This window comes from Natator depressus, chromosome 9 (assembly GCF_965152275.1).
Source record: "Natator depressus isolate rNatDep1 chromosome 9, rNatDep2.hap1, whole genome shotgun sequence".
In the NCBI taxonomy this organism is placed as follows: Eukaryota; Metazoa; Chordata; order Testudines; family Cheloniidae; genus Natator; species Natator depressus.
The window spans coordinates 47294393-47319116 of record NC_134242.1 but is presented as its reverse complement, the minus strand read 5'-3'; the positions used below and the strand labels follow the sequence as shown (position 1 = coordinate 47319116).

The following is a 24724-nucleotide window of genomic DNA, read 5'->3' as shown; positions in this document are numbered from 1 at the left end:
TCCCTGCTTGATTTAAGAATGTATTGAATTACATATCAAAGGAAAATGGCTCTAAGGAGATCCTGTAACAAAAAACTTTTGAATCTGAAATCTAAGACCAAAAAACCCACCTAATTCACTACATCTTCAGAGCATAGAGAACTGGGTACTGTGATGATTATATACTCATATTGTGTATGGATAGCTTTCTGAACTACAGTGCTTCTCTGAACAGAAATTACTCACTTCCTTGCAGTTTAGATGTTCAATCTTCATACCAGTTTTAAAAAAAAAATTCTGGACCCACTGAGAGAGAACATGATGAAACTGTCCCATCCCTGGTAAACTGGAAAGCTCTCCTTTTATAGAAGATGAATTCTTTCCCAAATCACTTTATCATTTGAGGTGCTTGGGTCAGCCTAGATCAAAAATGTGCATTTTTTCCCTCTGCCGTTGGATCCTCTTTCTCGAGCATGTTTGAGGGAAGAGAAGAGGGGCAGGAAAATGCCTATGGTCAGGTTAAATCTGATGTGTGTCTGTGATTTAGAAGATGCTTCTTGGTAGACAGTTGTGACCCAGGGTGCGGGGGGCGCCATGTGTGCTCTTTATTGTAAATCTACCTTTATAGTTTTATGTCCAGAAAACAAAGATGCTAAGAAATTGCTCTGGCTTGATTTCAGAGCATCTTTAACCCTAAAGTTGGAGGCCCTTGTTCATTGATGCCAGCCCTAATAAAACTGCCCCACACACAGGAGGGTAAACCATTGAACCATATGCCTGGCTTTGGTGTGGCTTCTGTAGTGAATACTGTTGCATTCTAATTTCCAGTGTGACATGGGATGGACACCCCAAAGGTAAGCATTTCAAACATAGTCCTGAATCCTGTGGGGGCACTCAGCCAACAACCACTAGTGTGCACTCACCAGATTGGGAGGGGTAACTGATTTCCAACGGTCCAGCTGTACATACGCTGTGGGAGGAATTTTTAGGCACAAATTTTAGAGGGTGGAGCTGTTCCTGACTTCAGGAGGGAGGTCTGCCTGGAAATCGGTGTCCGTGAGTCTCTACAGTGTTTGCACTCTGTGTGTGTCTGCATTCCCATATGAAGGGGTTTGTGATCTGACTAGACAAAGTTTCATTATACTAGTGAAGTTTCCAAGCCTTTTCTACTTTGAAGAGTCTTTAAAAATTCCTTCTGACACTCTCTTCCTGGAGGAAGAAATGCCATATCACAGCGTTCTTCACCTGGTCCTGCTGATGCTCTCTGGAGTAGTGGTCCCTGCTGTCCTAAGAGGTAAGCATCTTTGTTTGGATTTACGGTCCCAAAGCACAGGGAATCTGTTACTTATTAACCACCTCCTCCCACTTTTGCCCCATCTCTTCACTCTTCCCAAAAGATTTTCATAAGTAACTAGAGAGAAAGTACCCCCTCCTCATAGTTCAGTAAGTCATCTTTGGAATTCAAGTAGCTAGTACGGGGGAAGGGTTTGATCTGCCGCTTGAGACAGTGAATTCTGTCTATTGTATCTCTTTTAAAAACGAGTACAGGCCTAGTCTCAAAATAAGAATTACTGAGAATTTGGATTGCATCAAGCAGGTTGCCTCTGCAGCTGAGAGGAAGAGTTGTATGCTCTGAATCCTAGCAGAATTAAGTTAAAATCATGTTTCAGTTCCTTTCGTTGGGTTACTACTTTCACACAGCTTTGGATAATGAACAGTAGATGAACCAGTTTCTGGTTATTCATTTTCTGTCTCCCATGCACAAGTACAATGTTGCAGTGTTTGGGTCCCAAATAGTAGAGGAATTTTTTAAAAGACCAAGCTAAATAGGCAGGGTTAAGTTATTGAGTTTTTCCTTCAAAACTGTGTATAGCCCTAAGAACTGGGGTGGGAATGCACTGAACTGTGACTGAGGTTTAGTAAAGCTTGGTCAGGCCCAAAAACAAAGCAAAGAGGGTGGAGGGGGAGGAGAATAATCAGCAGGACTTGTGCTTGTTCTCTAAGGCCCCATCTTGAATGGGACTGTTACAAGCGATTTTTCAATTGCCATCTCACATGGTTTCAGTGCAGTTACACTGGCCAGTGCATATTAAGGGCATAGCCCTGTTCCACCAATTTAATTATTGTTCTAAAGATTGTCTGTCTAGTCTTTAATGATTTTTATGAACAAAGAAATAATGTTATGCCCACAGTCCCCTCCACATGGGCTGGCCTCAGAGTATTGCGACCATGTTACGGAACTGCTTCTCTTAACAGACTTCCCTCTCTAAGTGTAGATGGGACTGTGTTTGAACATCAAGTGGATGGTTCGGAGCAAGGTACGAGGTGACTGTCTGATTAAACACATTGCTAAGCCTTTATCTTGTATTCCAAACTTTGGAGGTCTTGGAGCTACATTGGCTTGCGATGTACACTGCAAATTTGTTCCTGCACAATTCATTTTGGCATCTTGCATAGAAGGATTGTTCTGACCATTTGCCTGGCAAATTGCTGTACAGTTGATCTAACCTTTTCTTTTTGGGGGAATTTCACACAAGAACTTTTAATTCTGTAGAATATCAAACCACAATGTTTATAGAGGCAAGTGAAGAGTAAGGGTATCTAATATTTATTTCATGAAAAGATCTTGGCTGCTAGGAACTCTTTTTAAATAACTAAGAAATACAGCATCTAATTTGTGACTGCAACCCCAGTGTTCTGATAAGATGATTTATATATGTAGCACACTAAACATTTGAATCCTAAATTCCAGTTAGTAACTGAAGTACAACAGTGGCTGATCTCTTCCCCCAAAGAATAGTTAAGTTTGTTAGAATCTTCCCCACCATGCAAGTGCATGTTAGTTATTTTTCAGTGGTGCCTTAAACTCCTTCCTCACTGAGCTAGAACCTCACATGGACACAAGAAAGCAATGTAGCTAAGTCAATACAATATATACAGGAACTCAGACCTACCATGCAAAAACTCCCATGGGATAACCAGTAGGTCTGGGATAAGGAGCATGTTGTACTAACCCAACCACAATAGGGTTTTCACTTATATTGTACCTGACCATCACCTACTATTCTGTTACTTTCATCTTCATAGTATACTTTTTATGAAATACCCCATCCCTAGCTGACTAGAGAATGGACAGTTCATTGAATGATGCCTATACTGCCGCAGAATGTGTTGTGTTGGTAGGATGTATCTTGTAGAAGTGTGTCTCTACTTTCTCTCAAATACATTTTCTCTTGCAGCTTTGAGCCCCTGGTGGGTTAGTTCTTTTGGTATCTAAAACTGGAGCTTCAGGGAACGAGTTTGCATTAAAGATACGAAAAGTGTAAAAGATTTATTTTGCAGCACTAAGTGTGAAGGGTTCTCTCTCCCTAAATCAAGTCTTTTAATGCATGGTGGAACTTTTTCTGTATTTCATTCTATCATAAAAGGGAAGTTTCCCGCCTAGCCCCGACAGAGGTGAAGGGGTACAGACAGTCCTCTGGTCTGCATATACATGCACGCGGCCCCTGCCTTTTTGTAAACGAGTTTATTTAACATTCAGCCTAACCACAGCATTCTGTGCGGCTCCACACTTCAGCTCCCAGCATCACAGGCTGCCCTTTGTGCTTCCTATGAAGGGCTCTTTTCATCTCTACGCTGGCCACATGCCCACTGTGGCTACCTGGGGCCGGACAGCCCATTGCGGGCCTCAGAGTTCACCCAGCTCCTGCCCTTCTGTGTTAAGGCCTCTGGCTTCCCATAGCAAAGCCCTCGAAAGTGGGCAAAATGAAGCCAGCCTCGGACCAATGTGCAGATGTTGTAAATCCTGGTGGCCCAAATATCCTGGATGACTCTTGTCCTCTGGTGGTATATATAACAGGAGAAGCACTAGAGAACAAGGTGTGTATATATATCGGTTTGTTGAAGTATTGCCTTGAAAACCCTTATGGAGCATAAACCTCCATTAATTGCAAATTAGGAGATTAGCAAGACAGAATAAAGAATCGGATTGTTTCTGAGGGTTTTCAACACCTGCATAGAGCTCATTGCACACACAAAGGGTCAAAGGATTGCCTGTCTGGGATCAGACCACTTGCTCATCTAGTCTGACTTGACTTCCTGCAGTGGTCAATATTTCATGGTAAAGAAGAAGGCAACCTCAAACCCAAAGTCCTAGCCCACTGTTCTTAGAGTGCTTGCTAGTGTCGATTCCAAGTAGGTGTGCGCGCACTACGTGCAGTCGGTACCACCCTAGTGGTACCTGTCAGGTCGGCTGTGGAGCCCCCTGGAGTTGCACCTTCATGGCAGTGTACATAGATTCCTGCCGACCCGCTGCCTCTTCAGTTCCTTCTTACCACCAGTGATGGTCGTTGGAGCTGTGTCTGTTTCTTACCTTGGCAAGCGTTTCCCCTAGTGATCGGACTTTTGATTATCCTGTAAATACTTTATTAGTTAGTGTTAGTCTTAGTAAGTTAGTTCAATAGAAATGGGGGGCTTTCTATCCCAATTCCCTCCCCTCTTGGGGTTCGGGGCATGCCTCGATCCCAAGGGTTTAAGCTGTGCAGGACCTGCTATGAGCCCATGCCAATGGGTGACCCCGCCAGCTGAGAGACACCTCCAGCACAGCAAGGTGTGGTGCAGTCTAGAGGCAAACCTGCAGTCATGAGGCACTGTTCTCCGACACCATCCCGCTCGGCACCACCGTGGTCTCCACACTCAAGATCTCCGTCATCCACACTCAAGGTCCATGGTGGATATATTAACTCCTGAGTGGCCATCCAGGGTGGCATTGCCACTCATTAAAATGTTTCAAGCCACTACGAAAACCTTGTGGCAGATTCCTGCCTCCATTCCCCCCTACAGCGAAGGGGGTGGAGAGGAACTATTTCATCGCCTCTAAGGGGTACAAATAGTTATTTACTTATACGCAGCTGAGTTCACTGGTCGTAGTGGCGGCAAATGAAAGAGAGAGATGGGGCAGCAGGGGCCAACTCCAAAATCCAAGGACTCGAAGCTGATACCTCTTCAGCAGGAAAGCGTACTCCACCGGTGGGGGGGAGGTGTCCTGCTTCGGACTGTTAACCAGCAAGCAATCTTCAGTACTTACAATTTCAATTCATGGGATTCCATGATGAAATTTAAGGAGTTGGTCCAGTCAGACTCCAGAGTGGAATTTGCAGCCATAATAGAGGAGGGCAAGGCAGTGGCATGGACCTCCTTTGCAGGCCTCACTGGACGCGGAAGTCTTGGCTACGCAAACCATGTCCTCTGCTCGTGAGAACGAGCTCATGGCTCCAGGTGTTGGGCCTTCCACCAGAGGTCCAACTACCAATTCAGGACTTGTCCTTTAACAGCATGGGGCTGTTCTCAGAGCAGACACTCCAAGCTCCATAGTCTAAAGGTTTCGTGGGCAGCATTGAAATCGTTGGGCCTGCATACCTTCACTACCCAGCAGAAACACTTTAAGCCCCACCCCCTCCGCGCTTCTACCCTCCCCAGCCTAGGCAGGACTTCTCCAGGAAGCGGGACAGGAATGGCCGGCATAAGTCTCCCCATCCACCACCCAGTCAAGGCCAGGGCTTGGCGAGGCAGTCATCAGGCTCTAAGCAAGCCTTTTGAAGGTGCGCCCAGGAATGATGTACCAGTCCTCTTGATGGATCCTTCACCCTGATTTCTGAATCTTGTCCCACTTCTACTGTGCTTGGTCCCAGATAACCTCAGATTGCTGGTTCCTTCACCCTGTAGAAGTGGGATATTCTCTCCAGTTCTTCTCCTCCCACCCCCCTTTCCCTGTCACTCTTCAGGGACCCGTCTCACGAGCAACTCTTCCTGCAGGAGGTTCAAACACTCCTCGCCGCAGGAGCAGTGGAGGAGGTTCCTCAGGAGCTAAGACACAAAGGATTCTACTTCCAATATTTCCTAATCCCCCAAAGCCAAAGGGGGGATGTCAGACCCATCCTCGACCTGCAAGGCCTCAACAGATTCCTGAAGAAGTTGACGTTCTCTATGGTCTCTTTGCCATCATCCCATCTCTGGATCTGGGAGACTGATATGTCGCCCTCAAACTCAAGGACTTGTATTTCCACATATCGATAGTTCCAGCCCACAGATGCTTTCTCAGCTTCATAGTGAACCACAACCATTATCAGTTTACGGTCCTCCACTTTGGCCTATCAGCAGCCCCTCAAGTTTTTATCAAGTGCATGGCAGTCATAGCCGCCTTGGGCTATTACCAGCAGGAGAGTGAGTTTGGGGGGGGGGGGGGGGCGCGGAGGGTGAGAAAACCTGGATTTGTGCTGGAAATGGCTCAACTTGATGATCACTTTAGATAAGCTATTACCAGCAGGAGAGTGGGGTGGGAGGAGGTATTGTTTCATGGTCTCTGTGTGTATATAATGTCTTCTGCAGTTTCCACAGTATGCATCCGATGAAGTGAGCTGTAGCTCACGAAAGCTCATGCTCAAATAAATTGGTTAGTCTCTAAGGTGCCACAAGTACTCCTTTTCTTTTTGCGAATACAGACTAACACGGCTGTTACTTTGAAACCTTCCTGAGAAGAAGGCAGGTGCAGGTCTTCCTGTACCTCGACCACTGGCTGATCAGGGGCCGCTCCAGGGCACAAGTGGAGCAACACGTCAACTTGATGAGATCCACCTTCAACAGGCTGGGTCTCCTGACTATACACAAATCAACTCTATCCCCTGCTCAGAGAATAGAGTTCATTGGGGCAGTGTTGGACTCGGGTCAGGCCGGAGCCTTCCTTCCAGAGTCTCATTTTTGGACAATGTGAGACATCATACAAGGCTTCAAGCAATACCCCACCACCACAGCGAGGAATTGCTTGAAGCTCCTCAGACATATGGCAGCTTGTACATATGTCGTGCAACACTCTCTAGGCCTGGCTGGTGTCAACTTACCAGCCAGGGCGTGACAACCTGGAAAAGGTGGTTACGCTTCCACCGCCAGTTCTCGGGTCTCTCCAGTGGTGGCTCAGACCACAGGTGGTATGTGCGAGGGTCCCCTTCGCCAAACCGCAGACCTCGCTGGCCCTGGTCACAGATGCGTCAGGATTTGGGATGGGGAGCTCATCTGGGAGAATTCAGGACCCAAGGTCTTTGGTTGCAAGAGGAGCTCTCGCTTCACATCAACGTCAAAGAGCTGAGAGCTGTCTGCCTGGCAATCCAGACCTTCCAGGACCACTTGCAAGGGAAATGTGCAGTGGTGATGACAAACAACACGACCACAATGTTTTATATAAACAAGCAGTGCAGAGTTCTCTCCTCTCCCCTGTGTCAGGAAGCCCTCAAGCTGCACAGCCCACTCAACTCACCTGGAAGCATCCTACCTCCTGGTTTCTCAGAACAAGCTGGCAAACTATCTCAGCAGAGCCTTCCATAATCACAAGTGGTTCATTCACCCGGATGCAGTGAACAGCATTTCCCAAAGGTGGGGGAGTTCCCCAGATTCACCTGTTTGCCACAAAAAGCAACAGAAAATGAATTTATCCTGACCACACCCTAGTGATGTAGGGAAGCACATTATCACAGAGACTACACCACAATGCACGTGGGGGAGAGTCTGTTGGTCTCTGTGGTGGCTGACCCACAGCAATAGACAGGAGTCAAAAGCCATGCTGTTAGCTCTGTCAGCTGCTTTTGATACTGCTGATCTTGAGGTTTATTTGACATGCCTGCGGGGGCCCTAGTGCCTCTGTTTTGGAAAGATCCTATATTTGGTTATCCTCAAGGGCTGTGATTTGGGGGATCCATCTCTTCACCCCATCTGATTGCTGTTTGAGAGGCATGGCTGTAGTGTCACACGTTGTTCGTACTGAACCTGGACACCGATACTTCCTAACCTTCATAGTGCCTGGTGGAGTGAAGACTCTAAATGGAGCAGAGCTTCCTTAAGCTCAGACCTGGTAAGATGCAGGTGTGGTGAGGGTAGGCAAGGGCTGAATGCACTTGGGAGCATAAGCCATACTCATTGAAGAGGTGTGGTTACCGCAGTATCCTCTAGGTCAGATGCACTGAGAAGCACCCAACTAAGGACCAAGTGTATTGATCCCTGAGAAGTATGCATATTTCTGTGTAACCTCACTTTAAATGCCAGAGCTTTTGGGAAACGAGGCTAATGAGTCATTATGTACATGGCTGTGTTTAGCTACCTTCATGATTCAGAATCCTCAGCTAATTTCGCTTCCTTCCTTTCACTATGCAGCCCAGGTGGTGGTTAGCAGATGATGATCCTAGGGAGAGCACACAATACCGAGAGATCTTCCCAAGTGAAGGCTGACTTAGATCCCTACCAAATACAGTCATGGCCACTTGGCCATTCATAGGGAGGTGACATTTTTTTATTTGCATAATAGTTACACCATTTTAAGCCTTAATACTTAAACTTTCCTATCAATGCTGCCCAAGCATGTTGTATTACATTCACCTTCCTGATAGATGATAAACTGCATTTATACCCAATCGGTCCTTCCACATGGTGGCTCGAGAAGTGGATTAGTATAGTGTGGGTTCTTGTCAGGTGATTTTATGGAAAAGCGTATGCAGCATGCCAAATTCTCTTACAACCCCAGGGGCTTCCTGCACCAGGTCCCATTGGCTGGTTTCAGTGGGGTTACAGTGTAACAGAGAAATGTCTCTCATAAAGTAACATTTCACCCCTTCATAGAGGACTGCGTATCACTTAAACCCTATTTTGCTGGCCCCTCAGCAGACCAATGGGTTTCACCCATAGAGAATAAACTGTCCTGAACTCTTGGATGTAAGGCTGTGTTTCTAATGGGGATTTCTAATGACAATACAGACCACAAGACTGATGCTTGAGTAGTTAATACATATTGCCAGAACCCAGAGAAGACTACAGGCTTACTAAGAGGTACAGTTCGGGTGTATTTCATGCAATACTTGGATGTCTAAAAAGACAATATCCTGCCCACTCTCTAAGCCTTCTTCATAAATGGTTTGCGTCCCTTGCAGTTTTAAATGCATTTGTTTTACTTCACAGATTTAAAGAATGTATTTGGGATTTCTACAATGCCTGACACAAAGGGTTGCCAGTTTTGGTTGGATGTATTCCTGGAAATTTCATCACATGACACAATCTTTAATTAAAGATTAATCTTTAATTCCTGGAGACTCCAGGCAAATCCTGGAGGGTTGGCAACCCAGTGGCACAGTGGGGCCCTGATCCAGGATTGTAGGGTGGTAGTACATACAAGCCCTGCTTAACTACTAATAAACTCCCACAAATGTTGGTGGCATTCTTGTGTTAAAATAGTGAGCTGAGGACTTTATTTAAGGTATTTTTCTGCAGTGTAACAACCAAAACCTTCTTTTTACACATTTAGTTCCACGTGTGACATCAGATCCTGTACTGCTTAAGTTGCATCATTAGTTTGCGGCTTCACAATGTCAACTACACAGCTAGAAAAGCATGCAACTTACAAGGCTCTGTCAGGTGTGTGCACTGCAGAGAGACTAATAGAAATCCTAATTTCTCCTTTGGTTCTTGGAATCTGGATACACTTTACTGTAAACATCAATTTCATTGACCTCAGACCCAACACAAAGTCAGCATGTTTGGGGGGTTATAAAAGAAGTGAGCCTAAAATGCTGTTTAAATACTGCTAGCTAAGGGCCTGCTTGTCTTGGCTAAAGCCAGAACATTCAGTGTTAACTCCGGTAACAGTGTAAAAGTGGATAGAACCTGAGTAATGGCCACTTCTCGTTTTTGTGTGGTAAATGAGTGTAGAGACACATGGGGCTGGATTGTTCAGCCTTATTTCAGAAGAGTGGGAACAGGGGGCATCTGAAGACACGGCTGTTAGTTGGGATGGAAAAAGTGAGGGCAAGTCATGGAAAGCAGACTGCTAGTTTAACACACGCAGTTAGTACTTTGCTCAGGAGGGATAAATGAGGCAGCGTCCTCTCTTGCTTCTGACTTAGGCTATGCAGCTTTTAGTGACAGTGCTGCCTTGCCACAGTGTAGCCATTGTTTGTCAGTTCTCCTGCTGACAAACTTCCAGCCCCAATGAGCAGTGTTAGTGTTGACAGCAGGAGAGCGCTTCTGCCAACAAAGAGCTGTTCGCACCAGCGCTTGTCAGCAAAATTTGTGTCTTTCGGAGGTGTTAAAAAAAAAAAAAAACACCCCACGCCCCCCAAAAGATCATTTTTGTCATTCAGTCGCCAGCGTAGACATAGCCTTAGTTTCCCCTCTTGTGTTGATTAGTGCAGGAGTCTCAGATAATTGCATAATCCTATGGCATCTTGTCTCCAGAGTCGGCAGTTAAGGATGATATGTTAAGCAGTTCCAAGTGGCGGTAGGTCTGTCAGACTCTTGATGTGTCTTTGACATGGCTACTTAAGTTCGTGTGTGTGTAGGTTTTTGTATATACTCTAAACTGACAAGCATTGTTAATGTTGCTTCAAAACAGGCTGCAAAGAGGTTACATTTTTCTTTAGTAATTAAAACTCTGTTAGAAACCACAAGAGCTCAAGGCAGAAAAATCATGTGTCGCATGCACTGTTAATCCAGAATCTGTCAGATTACATCAAGGCTTAACAATCACTAGAGGGTGTAAAAGTGCTTTAAAACCAGAGTCAAAATCAGTTCTTCCTTCACTTATCTAGCACTGAGTTTTGCGCAAGTCCTGCAGTGGTGAATATCCTTAGTGCAATGAATGCAGTTCCCAACAGTGTTCCGTGTGCTAAAGATGCCACCAATGGCCACAGGAAAGACGAGACATGTAGCACTGCGTTCTGGTGTGAATATATAAAGCACCTTTCTATTACCCTGTTAGAGTATGTTTCATCAGAAAAAACAAACTCTCACACAATCACTTTCAGAACGTTCCCTGCTATGAAAACGCCAGCGACTGAGCTTGGTCCTGAGGAATGGTGTTTGCTCCAAGCAATGAGCCCATTATCTTCGCTAACATCTTAGAGCCTCATCAGCCGTGAGGCGTACGCACTGCTATATTGGCTTGAGTTCTCATGTAATCAAATAATTCTCTCTCCTATTTCTCTTGGAGCCACTTGTCTTTGCTAGCCAGTACTGGCTCCAGTGTTGGTACTGGCACTTGTTGTGTTAACACAATGAGTGAGGTCATGACTTGGGCCGTTAGTTCCCCCATGCAACCAAGCAGTTTAGAAATGGGGCTCAGAAGTTTTGTACACGTTGGTCTGTTCTGAAACCAATCGGCTAGTAGTGCCAGCGGCTAATCAAATAGCCACAACTCTGTTTGTTTTGCACCTTTACCTGCTGACTTGCCTAACTTTATCACTAAATCTCTCCTTCCTCTTGATTTGTGTCTTGGTAGCTGAAACCCCAGGCTCTATAACAGGAGTGGCCAAACTTACTGATCCTCTGAGCCGCATGTGATGATCTTCAGGCACCTCCTGTGGGGCTGAAGCTCCTAGACCCCCTCCCCACTGAGCAGAAGCCCCCAGCCCCACCACCCTGCCACAGGGCAGAAGCCCTGAGCCCCCCTCTACCCCCAGTCTGATTGGAGGAGAATGGGGAGGTGGGGGGCCTCCGCGAGCTGCACTTCAACTGTAAAAGAGCCACATGTGGCTTGTGAGCTGCAGTTTGGCCACCCCTGCATTATAATAAGAAATGTGTGTAAGTGTAATCGGTTCATAGATAATGTGCCAGTAGATGGTGACCAGACTATGTAGCATTGTTAACTGGTTTTGTACTGAGCCTGTGAATGCTTTGGGTGTGTAGCTTTGACAGATAACACTGGGTTTCCCTCCTCCACACACTGCCTGTAATTTCCATATAGGTGCAACCTACTTAAAGTTGGAAGGATTAGATTTTTATCAGTAAATGTCAATAAACATCAATTTCACTGTGTACGTACAAACCGATGAAAATGTGGTTCTAGACCAGTGATTTTCAACCTTTTTTTTTATTTGCAGACCCTTAAAAATTTCAAATGAAGGTGCGGACGCTTTTGGAAATTTTAGCCATAGTCTGTGGACCCCCAGGGGTCCACGTGGACCCCCAGTTGAAAACCATTGTTTTAGACAGCCCAGCTCTGCTCTCAGCATGCCCCAGCCCCAGCCCAGGGGTGAATTCCACTGAAATGGAACTCACTGTTTCTGGCTGGCTTCTGTTGTGTGGAACCTTGAGACACCCAGATGTCTGAGCAGGAGCCTAGAATGAATCTCTCAACTCAGCCCAATGCAGAGTTTTTAGTTTATCACTGTTTATACCAGGGGTCTCAAACACGTGGCCCGTGGGGTTATTTTTCTGTGGCCCGCCAGCTCCCTGCAGCCCCCCTGCCCCCCCTAGCATTTACCTAGAGCGGCTCTGGCCTGGTGCACACTGGGGACAGGGCAGGCCGGGACCTGGGGGAGGGGTCTGCGTGTTGCTCTGGTGGATCCTCCAGGTACCTCCCCCGAAGCTCTCATTGGCTGCGGTTCCCCATTCCCGGCCAATGGGAGCTTCGGGGAAGGTACCTGGAGGAGCGGCCAAAGCAACACACAGACCCCTGTGCCCCCCCAGGTCCCGGCCGCTTCCCAGAGCAGCACGGGGGCAGGGCAGGAAGGCAGGGAGCCTGCCCTGCCCCCAGTGCATGCTGGGCTGGACCCGCCCCCCAAACTCCTCCTGCAGCCCAACCCTCTGCCCTGAGCCCCCTGCTGCACCCCACACCCCTCCTGCACCCTGACCCCCTGTCGCACCCCTCCTGCACCCCGACCCCCTGTCCTGAGCCCCCTGCTGCACCCCATACCCCCCTGCACCCCAAGCCCCCTGCATCCTGGCGCACCCTGCACCCCAACCCCCTGCCCTGAGCTGCCTGCCCCATCCTGCACCCTGACCCCCTGCCCTGAGCCCCCTGATGCACTCTGCAACCCTCCTGCACCCCCTGGGGGCAGGAAGGGGGTGGAGTTGTGGTGGGGATTGCAGGGAAGGGCTGGGCAGGGGCGGGGCTTCATGGAAGGGGTGGAGTGGGGGCAGGGGTGGGGCTGGGTGCAGCAGTGTGTGGGGGGGTCAGTGGTGCAGCCCTCGGGCCAATGTACTAGTCCTCATGTGGCCCTAGTGGTCATTTGATTTTGAGACCCCTGGTTTATAGCATGCACCTAATTAGAGGGTCTCTGGGTGCATGTATCTTAACTTACATATCACATGACAGCCAACCCTCACCACTCTGCCATGGTGGGCCAGCAATGAGACCTGCCAGGGTTTAGTGAGCATGTGAGATGCTGTCATTCTTTAACAGAATCCCCGCTGAGCAGTTGCCCTGGGTATGGCCTAGATTTTCTCAGCCCAGGAAGCTGGGCTGTTCTGGATCCCCGCCCTCAACTTTCTCAGCCTACATAGCCAGAGTGGCCATTGAGATGTCCCTGGCCTTGGCTGCTCCGCTAGATTTTCCATCCCAGTGTGACATTCCCAGTGGTTTCAGCAGGGACCTGTGGAATGTCTCCATTTCTCACTGGGGCCTCTGGGTTGTCCCACCTGAACAAAATGAGCATTGATGCAGACTTCTGGACCAGCCACACGTAAACAGGAAAGCCCTTCTCAGTCCCAGCCGACCCTGCTGGGAAAAGAAATAACAGGATGTGAATTGCAGCCTCAAACAGAATGCAGTTTCTTTTACTCTTCTCCCTGGGCAGCCCCAACGGGCGCCATCTGGGGAGGGTTCAAGTCTCTGAATGCTCCAGTCTGCCATGCTCCCAGGGAATGTGTCCTATCCAAACAGCTGCTGCTGCTGGCAGGAGGCTTCTGACTCCCCCTGCGGAGCTAACTGTGTTCAGGCAGAGGACTTAGGTGTGCAAAGGCCCTGTCAGCACTTAAACCTTGATTGCTTTTGGGAGAGGAAAATGGCCAGAAGCTGAACAGCCCTGGGCTAATGTACTTTGCTTTCATTTTCTGAGTTGCAGTGAGTTGTAAATGCATCCAAGCAGTGAGCTCAGTACAAACACTTGTCCTGATGATTGCTGAGAAATGTGGCTGCTAGGAAAAATCACCATTGGGAAAACCTCCTTGTAGGCTTAGACTTGGTGTTTATGGTTTCTCATGTTTATACACAGCTTTGTGTTTGGGAGAGAAGATGCAGCAACAGCACTGGATCAGCGCAAGGGCCAGGAACAAACAGGGTTGTACTCTAGTCCAGTGGTTCTCAAAGCCGGTCCGCAGCTTGTTCAGGGAAAGCCCCTGGCGGGCCGGGCCAGTTTGTTTACCTGCCGTGGCTGCAGGTTCGGCCGATCGCGGCTCCCACTGGCCGCGGTTCGCTGCTCCAGGCCAATGGGGGCTGCGGGAAGCGGTGCGGGCCAAGGGACGTGCTGGTCGCCCTTCCCTCAGCCCCCATTGGCCTGGAGCAGCGAACCGCGGCCAGTGGGAGCTGCGATCGGCCGAACCTGTAGCCACGGCAGGTAAACAAACCGGCCCGGCCTGCCAGGGCCTTTCCCTGAACAAGCGGCGGACCGGCTTTGAGAACCACTGCTCTAATCAGTGACCCAGCAGGAGGGTGCTCTAGCACCTGCTCCCTAGCCCATGTTGCTGCAAGCGTCTGTGTGAAATGGAAAATTATCTAGTGGAAACTATCCTAGAAGCATGCTCTCCTTAACCCTGACAGGCAGCCCCTTCGCTGGCATAGGCTTCGTTCACCCCCAGCATTAGTCACACCAGGTTTCTTCCTGCCCGCCCCCACTTACATCCTAGCGGACGGTTTTCTTTCCCAGTGTACACCCTATGGCAGCTGCCTTTCTGCTCATTCACCACTTCTGATTCCAGCACCTACGGTGAAATCCTGGCCCTGCTGAGTCAATGGGGCTTTGCCAATGATGTCAGTGGGGCCAGGATGTCACCCCTAGTCTCTAGTGCTTTTCATAGACTCCTAGAAATGTCAGGCTGGAAGGCACATCAAGAGGCGATCAAGTCCAGCCCCCTGTGCTGAGGCAGGATCAGTAAACTTAGACCAGCCCTGACGGGTGCTTGTCCAGCCTGTTCTTCAAAACCTCCAATAACGGGGATTCCACAACTTCCCTTGGAAGCTTATTCCAGAGTTTAACTCCCCTTAGAGTTAGAGTTTTCCTAATATCTAACCTCAATCTCCCTTGCTGCAGATTAAGCCCATTACTTCTTGTCTTACCTTCAGGGGACATGGGGAACAGTTAATCACCGTCCTGTTTATAACAGCTCTTAACATATCGGAAGGCTGTTCTCAGACCCCCACTCAGGTGTCTTTTCCCAAGACTAAACATGCCCCAGTTTTTTAACCTTTCCTTGTAGGTAAGGTTTTTCTAAACCTTTTATAATTTTTGTTGCTCTTCTCTGTATTCTCTCCAATTTATCCACATATTTTCCAAAGTGTGTTGCTCAGAACTGAACCTGGTACTCCCGCTGAGGCCTCACCACCGCTGAGTAGAAAAGGATAGTTACCTCCCATGTCTTCCAGACAATACTGCTGTTAATGCACCGCAGAATAATATTAACTCTTTTTTCAACTGCAATCCCATTGTTGACTCCTGTTCAATTTGTGATCCACTACAACCCCCAGATCCTTGTCAGCAGTACACGATCTAGCCAATTATTCCCCATTTTGTAGTTGTACATTTGATTTCTTTTTTCCTTCCTAAATGTCATACTTTGCACTTGTCTTTATTGAATTTCATCTTGTGGATTTCAGACCAATTCTCCAATTTGTCATACTTGTCTTGAATTCTAGCCCTGGTCTACAAAGTGCTTGCAACCCCTTCCCAGTATGATGGTCTGCATGATGCAGCCTGGAGAGCGGCAAAGAAAGTGCCCTCATTAAATGGGGCTTTCCTTACATCTCTTGTGTATGTGGTTTAATTAGACATTTGGAAGGGATATTTTTCTGTTCTGGGATCCTGGAGGCCCTGGATCCGTATGCAAGCTAGATTGCCATGTAGTATAACTCAGCTGAGGTCATTTACATACGACATCAGTGTCAGTGTCTCAGCCATGCCCATGCCATAGAGGAGGGAATCTTTAGCTGCAGAAAGGCCAGAGCTGAGAGCCATTTTGGGGGGGGGGGCGGATTAAGGCTCAGCGCCCCCCACCCCCCGAGCAAACACTGGCAATTGTGAGCGGCTCTAACATGTTGCGGAGCAGAGGGCAGTGGTGAGACAGGCTGGCCAGTACAGGCTGCAAGTTGTGACTGGGCCCTGCAGGCAGGAATCCCAGTGAACAATTGCCAGTAGCCCAGTGCTGTAGCGGCATCAGTGGTTGATCGGGGAGTAATTGGGATTTATGCTTGTTCCAGCAGAGTATCCCCAAGGACCTGCCCCCACGCTGTGGAATGAGCCGCCGGAGCTGCCGTCGGGAGGGGGCCCCTTTGATGCTGCCACCACCACAAGCCACTTCTCGGACTCTACAGGCTTCCCCCTGTACACCTCAGAGTATGAGCCTGAGGACACCACAGACCTGCACCATCTGGATGATAACGGTATGTAGGAGCCTCCCAGGCAGCACCCGGCACCATCCTCTGTTAGAACTGTCCAGCCCATGGCAGGTCAGGCGGTTACACAGCCATCACCTGCACACCCGAGCCCTTCTGTTTGGAGCAAATGTTATTGTGGTTTAGGAGAAAATCCATAAGGTATTGCTGAGAACTCCGTTATCTGTGTCCTGTTTTCTGTGATCTCCAGGGAAAGGGAAAATGAACACTGGCAATATAAGCTATCCTGTTCTTTATCGCTTGTTTAGCACCATAGATATACATGGCACTCCCAGGGTTGCCAAATTTCTAATCGCACAAAACCGAACACCCTGCCCCAAGGCCCCACCCATGCGCACTACATTCATAGAATATCAGGGTCGGAAGGGACCTCAGGAGGTCATCTAGTCCAACCCCCTGCTCAAAGCAGGACCAATCCCCAACTAAATCATCCCAGCCAGGGCTTTGTCAAGCCTGACCTTAAAAACCTCAAAGGAAGAAGATTCCACCACCTCCCTAGGTAATGCATTCCAGTGCTTCACCACCCTCCTAGTGAAAAAGTTTTTCCTAATATCCAACCTAAACCTTCCCCAGTGCAACTTGAGACCTTACTCCTTGTTCTGCCATCTGCTACCACTGAGAACAGTCTAGATCCATCCTCTTTGGAACCCCCTTTCAGGTAGTTGAAAGCAGCTATCAAATCACCCCTCATTCTTCTCTTCTGTAGACGAAACAATTCCAGTTCCCTCAGCGTCTCCTCATAAGTCATGTGTTCCAGTCCCATAATCATTTTTGTTGCCCTCCGCCGGACGCTTTCCAATTTTTCCACATCCTTCTTGTAGTGTGGGGCCCAAAACTGGACACAGTACTTCAGATGAGGCCTCACCAATGTCGAATAGAGGGGAACGATCATGTCCCTCGATCTGCTGGCAATGCCCCTACTTATACAGTCCAAAATGCCATTGGCCTTCTTAGCAACAAGGGCACACTGTTGACTCATATCCAGCTTCTCATCCACTGTAATCCCCAGGTCCTTTTCTGCAGAACTGCTGCCTAGCCATTCGGTCCCTAGTCTGTAGCGGTGCATGGGATTCTTCCGTCCTAAGTGCAGGACTCTGCACTTGTCCTTGTTGAACCTCATCAGATTTCTTTTGGCCCAATCCTCTAATTTGTCTAGGTCCCTCTGTATCCTATCCCTACCCTCCAGCGTATCTACCTCTCCTCCCAGTTTAGTGTCATCTGTAAACCTGCTGAGGATGCAATCCACACCATCCTCCAGATCATTAATGAAGATATTGAACGAAACCGACCCTTGGGGCACTCCACTTGATACCGGCTGCCAACTAGATATGGAGCCATTAATCACTACCCGTTGAGCCCGACAATCTAGCCAGCTTTCTATGCACCTTATAGTCCATTCATCCAGCCCATACTTCTTTAACTTGCTGGCAAGAATACTGTGGGAGACTGTGTGAAAAGCTTTGCTAAAGTCAAGGAATAACATGTCCACTGCTTTCCCCACATCCACAGAGCCAGTTATCTCATCATAGAAGGCAATTAGATTAGTCAGGCATGACCTGCCCTTGGTGAATCCATGCTGACTGTTCCTGATCATTTTCCTCTCCTCTAAGTGCTTCAGAATTGATTCCTTGAGGACCTGCTCCATGATTTTTCCAGGGACTGAGGTGAGGCTGACTGCTGTAGTTCCCCGGATCCTCCTCCTTCCCTTTTTTAAAGATGGGCACTACACTAGCCTTTTTCCAGTCATCCGGGACCTCCCCCGATTGCCAGGAGTTTTCAAAGATAATGGCCAATGGCCAGGGGTGAAAATAAGTTAGAGAACTTACCGGTACGTCGGAGTCCTGAGCAGGGGGCGTGGCCTTAACTGGAAGAGGCAGGACCTTAAATCTCCGGGCCCTTTAAATCTTGATTTTAAGGGCCAGGGCTCCAGCTGCAGTAGTGGTGGCTGGAGCTCCGGGGCCCTTTAAATCCCCGCCAGAGCCCTGCTGCCTGAGCCCTGGGGTAGCGGGGGCGGGGATTTAAAAGGCTGGGGTGGTAGCGGAAGCTGGAGCTCCGGGGCCCTTTAAATCCCCGCCAGAGCCCCGCCACCGCTACCCTAGGGCTTTAAATTGCCATCTGGGAAAGCCGGTCCTGGTACGGCGCACCAGCTCTTACCAGTATGCCGTACTGGGGCACAACAGCTTACTTTCACCTCTGCCAATGGCTCTGCAATCACATCCACCAACTCCTTTAGCACTCTTGGATGCAGCGCATCCGGCCCCATGGACTTGTGCTTGTCCAGCTTTTCTAAATAGTCCCGAAGCACTTCTTTCTCCACAGAGGGCTGGTCACCTCCTCCCCATGCTGTGCTGCCCAGTGCAGTAGTCTGGGAGCTGACCTTGTTTGTGAAGACAGAGGCAAAAAAAGCACTGAGTACATTAGCTTTTTCCACATCCTCTGTCACTAGGTTGCCTCCCTCATTCAGTAAGGGGCCCACGCTTTCCTTGACTTTCTTCTTGTTGCCAACATACCTGAAGAAACCCTTCTTGTTACTCTGAACATCTCTTGCTAGCTGCAACTCCAGGTGTGATTTGGCCTTCCTGATTTCACTCCTGCATGCCTGAGCAATATTTTTATACTCTTCCCTGGTCATTTGTCCAATCTTCCACTTCTTGTAAGCTTCTTTTTTGTGTTCAAGATCAGCAAGGATTTCAATGTTAAGCCAAGCTGGTCGCCTGCCATATTTACTATTCTTTCTACACATTGGGATGGTTTGTCCCTGTAACCTCAATAAGGATTCTTTAAAATACAGCCAACTCTCCTGGACTCCTTTGCCCCTCATGTTGTTCTCCCAGGGGATCCTGCACATCAGTTCCCTGAGGGAGTCAGTCTGCTTTTCTGAAGTCCAGGGTCCCCCCTTCTTTGGTGGCTCGTTCTCCCTCACCCTCACTCACTTTCACTGGGCTGGGATTGGGGTGCGGGAGGGAGTGAGGGCTCTGGGGTGGGGCTGGGGATGAGGGGTTTGGGGTGCAGGAGGGAGCTCCAGGCTGGGGTGTGGGGCCAAGAGATTCAGAATATGGGATGGGGCTGCAGGTTGAGACAGGTGGTTGGAGTATGAGAGGGGGTATGGGCTCTGGTCTGAGGATGAGGGGTTTGGGTGTAGGAGGGGGTTCCAGGATGGGGGGGGTGGGGCCAAGGGATTCAGAATATGGGAGGGGGCTGCAGGTTGAGGTGCAGGAGGGGGTACGGGCTCTGGGCTGGGAGTGTAGGCTGTTGGGTGGGTCCAGGGATGTGGAATTTGGGGGTGCAGGGGGGGGCTCAGGGCTGGGGCAGGGAGTTGGGGCTCACGGTTGGGGCACGGGCTTACCTTGGGCAGCTCCCGGTCAGCAGCGCAGTGGGGCTAAGGCAGGCTCCCTACATGTCCTGGCACCGCGCTGCGCCCCAGAAGCAGTCAGCAGGTCTGGCTCCTAGGCAGGGGGGTCAGGAGGCTCTGCACGCTGCTCTTGCCTGCAGGCATTGCCCCTCCACCTAGGAGCCGGACCTGCTGGCCACTTCCGGGTGCAGCACAGAGCCAGGACAGGTAAGGAGCCTGCCTTAGCCCTGCAGCACAACCAACCGGATGTTTAACAGCCCGGTCAGTGGTGCTGACTGGAGTCACCAGGGTCCCTTTTCGACTGGGTGTTCCGGTCAAAAACTGGACACCTGGCAACCGTAGGCACTATCCAAAACAAAGATTGATTCCCTGCCCCCAAATCTATTTAACCTACTGGGTTAGCAGTGAGATGGCCTAGAGAAGGAAATCAACCAGACTCTGGCATCCTGCAGGGTCATTGTGTCTCATCACAGCACTTCCCGTCCTCACAGGCTGCGCTCTCCAATAATCTAGCCCTCAGTTCCTCATGTTTGGAACCCGATCCAGGAGTTCCAAGCAGCTCAGATGTTTGACCCTTACAAAGTCCCCTGGGTTTATATTGTGTCTTGCTGAATCTTCTTTGGTCCCCTGTGTAACAAGAACGATGTCTGCAGTAATGGAAAATGCAAATGAATCTGTCTTCATCATGTGCAAACTGCATGCATTGCCTCCTACACTTTCACCTTTAATGTTATTTCCTTGGGGCTGCGCTCCTCTGATACTGCGCGAGATAGGAGCCTAATGGAATTTCTGTTTGTTCCTATCCCTACTCCCTCCATGTGTCCTGTACTACCTTCTCTGCCCCTCCCCATGCTGTTCCTGCTTTTGGTGCAAGAGCTTTCTGCTGTGCAGCTCCTGGCCTCCGGAAAGCTGCGCTGTCTTGCTCCAGCTCCATGCTCTGGCTATGTTCAAATAGTGTCTGTAAAGTTCTTTTCCTCCACTGCCTGTCTCTCATTGTTGTTCTCTTGTCCTCTCGCTCTGTGTCCCCGTTGTTTCCCTCTGTAAGTAATTCTGGGCTCATTTGTCTGAGTGACTCTTTCCACAACACAGCTGTAACATGGGGCCATGCTGAGACTGTTTCCCCATTAGCCCACAAGAATAATCAAACTTCTTCCTCAAAGATTTTAAAGACCAGGGCAGGGCACTGAAATGCCACTTTCCCAACTGGCTTCTAAAGTCTGTAGTGAGTTAACTTGGAAGGTGGAGGGAGGGTTAAAATATGACACGTGTCCTGGTGAATGATCCCAGGAAGGGTCAATTGGCTAGCAGTGTCCTTTGCCACTGTGCTAAAGACCTGTGCTGTCAGAAGGTCAGTTAGCTGATCAGAGACCTGCTTGATAGTGACAGTTCCCTGAGTTGCTGTCATGTGACACAAGGAAATTGCATTCAGTGATTGTGTTGAGGTGACAGCATTGCTGCCATCTGAACCTCCTGACTGGGAGAGATGGGCACCTAAGCAGCCGTGTGACCTCTGGGTATAATTCAGTGGCTGGGTGGTGTCACAACATCTCTCATCTGAAAACTTTGCCAGGATAAATGGCAGAGAGACAACGAGAACCACTCAGCCAGAGACACCACCACCCACAACCCACCCCGCAATGCCAATGAGCGTTCCCCTGTTGGAATGAAACAAGCGCAGCTGGCAGGCGAGCTGAGAGAAGGCTTCACTGGAAAGACAGTTGGGACAAAGCTATGTTGATACATTGTGTCTCACGATGGGCCAAGGGAGGTAATGATGTAAGGAGACCACAAGGTCCTGGAGCTATTGGTGCCACCATGATCACTGCTCTCCTGGGCACCTCTGTGATTGTGGCCCTGAGAAAATTTTCTGTCTCCTGAACTCTCCCAAAGGGCAGGACCGTCCCGGAGACCCTGCCTGCTGCTCCAACCATCATGTGCAATCTGGCCACAGGCAATTGTCTCCTAGTGAACACGCACCCCTGGGGCTACACAGTCCCTTCCCCACCCAGGTTACTGCACTGCCTTCAAGTCTATAGCAAACACTCAGATCCAGGCATGGCTTTAAAATGTGCTTCCCTCTTATCTTCCTCCCCCTCCCTGCTTCCCTCCCTTGCTCATTTTCACCCCGCCCCAAGGCTTCCAACACTTCTTTGTCACAGGCCCAGAGCCGCCGGGATTGCTGGCGGTGGATTTCATGAGCTTTCCAAAGGGAAGCCAGCAGTGGCACCACTGCTCCTTGGAAGCCTTGCTGCTATCCGAGAGAGGGCTGTTGCAGGGCATGGGGATGGAAGCCAGCAGCTGTAGTGTCTGCACGGTGCTTGTCACTCAGGGTGTTGCAGGGAGGAGGGAGGAATGAGGAAGGGGTTTTAAATGAATGTTAATTATTAGTGTAGGTGGTTTGGTTTTATCCCATTTTTCCTTGGAGTTTGCTGGGATTTGGTGGAGGAACATTCATGTTTGAAACTGGCTTTCTTCAATCAACCACCATAAAATCCCAGTAGCCCCGGTCCTCCCCGTACAGGTGCCGGGGCCTGCGGTGCAAGCACTTGTTGCTAAATGCATAGCGTGGGGGCGGCTCTGTGTAACGATTGCGCCTGTCATTTCCATAGTACACTCGGCACTCTGTATTTCCCAGGCATGCGGGATTGTGCCCAAGGGCAGTGGGGGCTGAGTATTGCAGGAGTGGAAGATTCAGCCCACCCAGGTGGAGGGGAAGGATGGAGCGTGTCCTCACTAAATACTATTTCCTGCAGCTGCCTAGAGATTATTGGGGACCACACTGGGCATTCCTGCCTCAGCCTTCCTGGTCCTGGAGCTGGGCAGTCTGGTGTGCTCCATGTGTCCAGGGATTTGTGGATATAGTTTCTTCCACATGCCTTTAGCTCTGAGTGACCTCCAGCTCTTTGTGCTGTTCTGAGCCTTTCTTTTCTCTCGCAGGGTCTCTGGGTCCTGGAGCTATCAGTGCCATCGTAATCGCTGCTCTCCTGGGCACGTCTGTGATTGTGGCCCTGATCGTCATCACCCTGCGAAAATTCTCTGCCTCCTGAACTCAATAAAAGCTTTTTCTTAATACAAGTGTCTTCTGCTTGTCTGTGTGTCTGAGCTCTGGCCTGCTCCATCTGTGTCTGTCTGCAAAGGGCCCCATTCAGGATGCACCTCAATGAGGAGTCTGAGGGCTTTTTAACAGACTATAACACCACCACTGCCCTCCGTGTACATTTTACTCCCACATCAGTAGTAAGTTAGAGCCATGTGGGCTGATGCTGCAGGAGCATCTCTGGGTTGCTCATGCTGCTCCGAGCCACAGAATTATTCTGGTCCTTTGCTGGAAGCTGTGAGGTTCGTGACTCTGTGGCACTTATGCACAGCTGCTGCCCTTGCTTCCTGCAAACAGCCACCAGCAGCAAAGCATTCACAGCATGAGCTTCAATACCCCCCTGATCCTGGCAGGAGCAATCCAGGGCAGGAATGGGAGGGACTGAGGCAAGGGAACTGACTTCACCATGCTATTGTGGGTTTTGCTTAATGGCTTTCTGATCCACCAACCCACCTGTTACACTCACCCTTACAAGCCACTCCCTTTCATTGCGGGGTACGAACTTTCAGATACTCTTCCTTAATGCACACACTTTACTTGCTCCTGATCAATACTCAGTGGCCTGTGATGCAGTCACAACCACTGCTAGGATTGGAGAGATGCCATTGCCATTCTGACTATTCTGGAGATGTCCCCTTCAATGCAGCTACAGGATTGTTGCATTCCCACTCCTGGTCCCCCCCGAACTTTTCATATATGGTTGCATCCCTGGGCTGTGATACCTTCATATGCTGAAGTAACTGACTGCTCTCTTGCTCTTGTCATATTTCCTCCTGTTTTCAATATTGCCCTCCAGCGCCATAGGGACTCTTGCAATTTAGTGCCCCTGAGAGATGGTGCTGTATTTGAGATGCTACTGGGGAGCTCTGATGTATAGTGGTAAGCATTCACAGGTGGTGGCAGCAGCAGCCGCTGCCTGTCAAAGATCTGAACAGGACCTTCGTTCTCGGTGTGAGACCATATCAAAAGGGCTCTTGTGTCCAAAGGTACAAGAGAGGGTGATGATAGCAGCGTGAGACTAGGCGGGCAATTGCCGGAGACAATGGATGTCTCTGTTAGAAGCTGAACTCTGAGACTGTCCCACCAGCAACCGCTCTCACTGCCCATCACTTAACTAGGAACATTTATTCCCACCTAGTTACATCACTCAGGGCTCTGGAAAATTTTGCACCTTGTGTCACACAATTAGGTTGTTCTAACCTCCAGTGTAGGTGCAACTAGGCTGACAGAAGAATACCACCTCTCAGAGAGGTCCATTAATGACATTGATGGAAAACCCCCTTTTGTTGTAGGAAGCATCTATGCAACAACTGTGATGCCATAGCACTGCTGCCGTAGTATAAACATATCCTTAGTGAGGTGTTTTTGAATGGGCGATGCCTGCCCCCCGGGGTAGTGATTGCTGGGGCAGACTGTAGTGCTGTATAAATGTCAGATAAACAGCGGGTGCTATTTACTGGGAAAGGTGTTGAGTTGCTAACAGTTAGAACTGAAATCCTCACTCCACAAAAATGGCACGGGACGGTCAGTGCGAGTAGCCTCTTGCATGCACCAATGCCGACCCGCAGACACACTTGTTACCCCTGATCTACAGGTCTCTTCATGTCTTGATGTCGCATGTGAATGGTGTCACTTGTTAGTGGCCATCTGTCAGCTGAGCTAGGCATTCTAACTTCTTAAACCTAGGCCACCAAACAACTGTCAACTGGTATTAACTCTGTCCCTGGTGCCTGGATCCAGATGTGAACCAGTGCTTGAGCTGAAAGGTTCAGTATTGCTTTAGGTCTTTACTGCTTCCACTCACTGACATGCTCATGAGTCTGGGACAGAATTAGGAAGGGGAACGGAACTGACTCCGTTCTGGCTATGCGTTGTT

General features: G+C 49.2%; 1 protein-coding gene across 1 annotated transcript; it reads left to right on the top strand.

Annotated features, from left to right (window-relative positions):
• Positions 1–1200: 1200 nt before the first annotated feature.
• SNORC (secondary ossification center associated regulator of chondrocyte maturation) lies at positions 1201–22798 on the top strand. Its single transcript, XM_074963013.1, has 3 exons — positions 1201–1273; positions 16205–16387; positions 22689–22798. The coding sequence occupies exons 1-3, from the start codon at positions 1201–1203 to the stop codon at positions 22796–22798; spliced, it is 366 nt and encodes a 121-aa protein (XP_074819114.1).
• The last annotated feature ends 1926 nt before the right edge of the window (positions 22799–24724 follow it).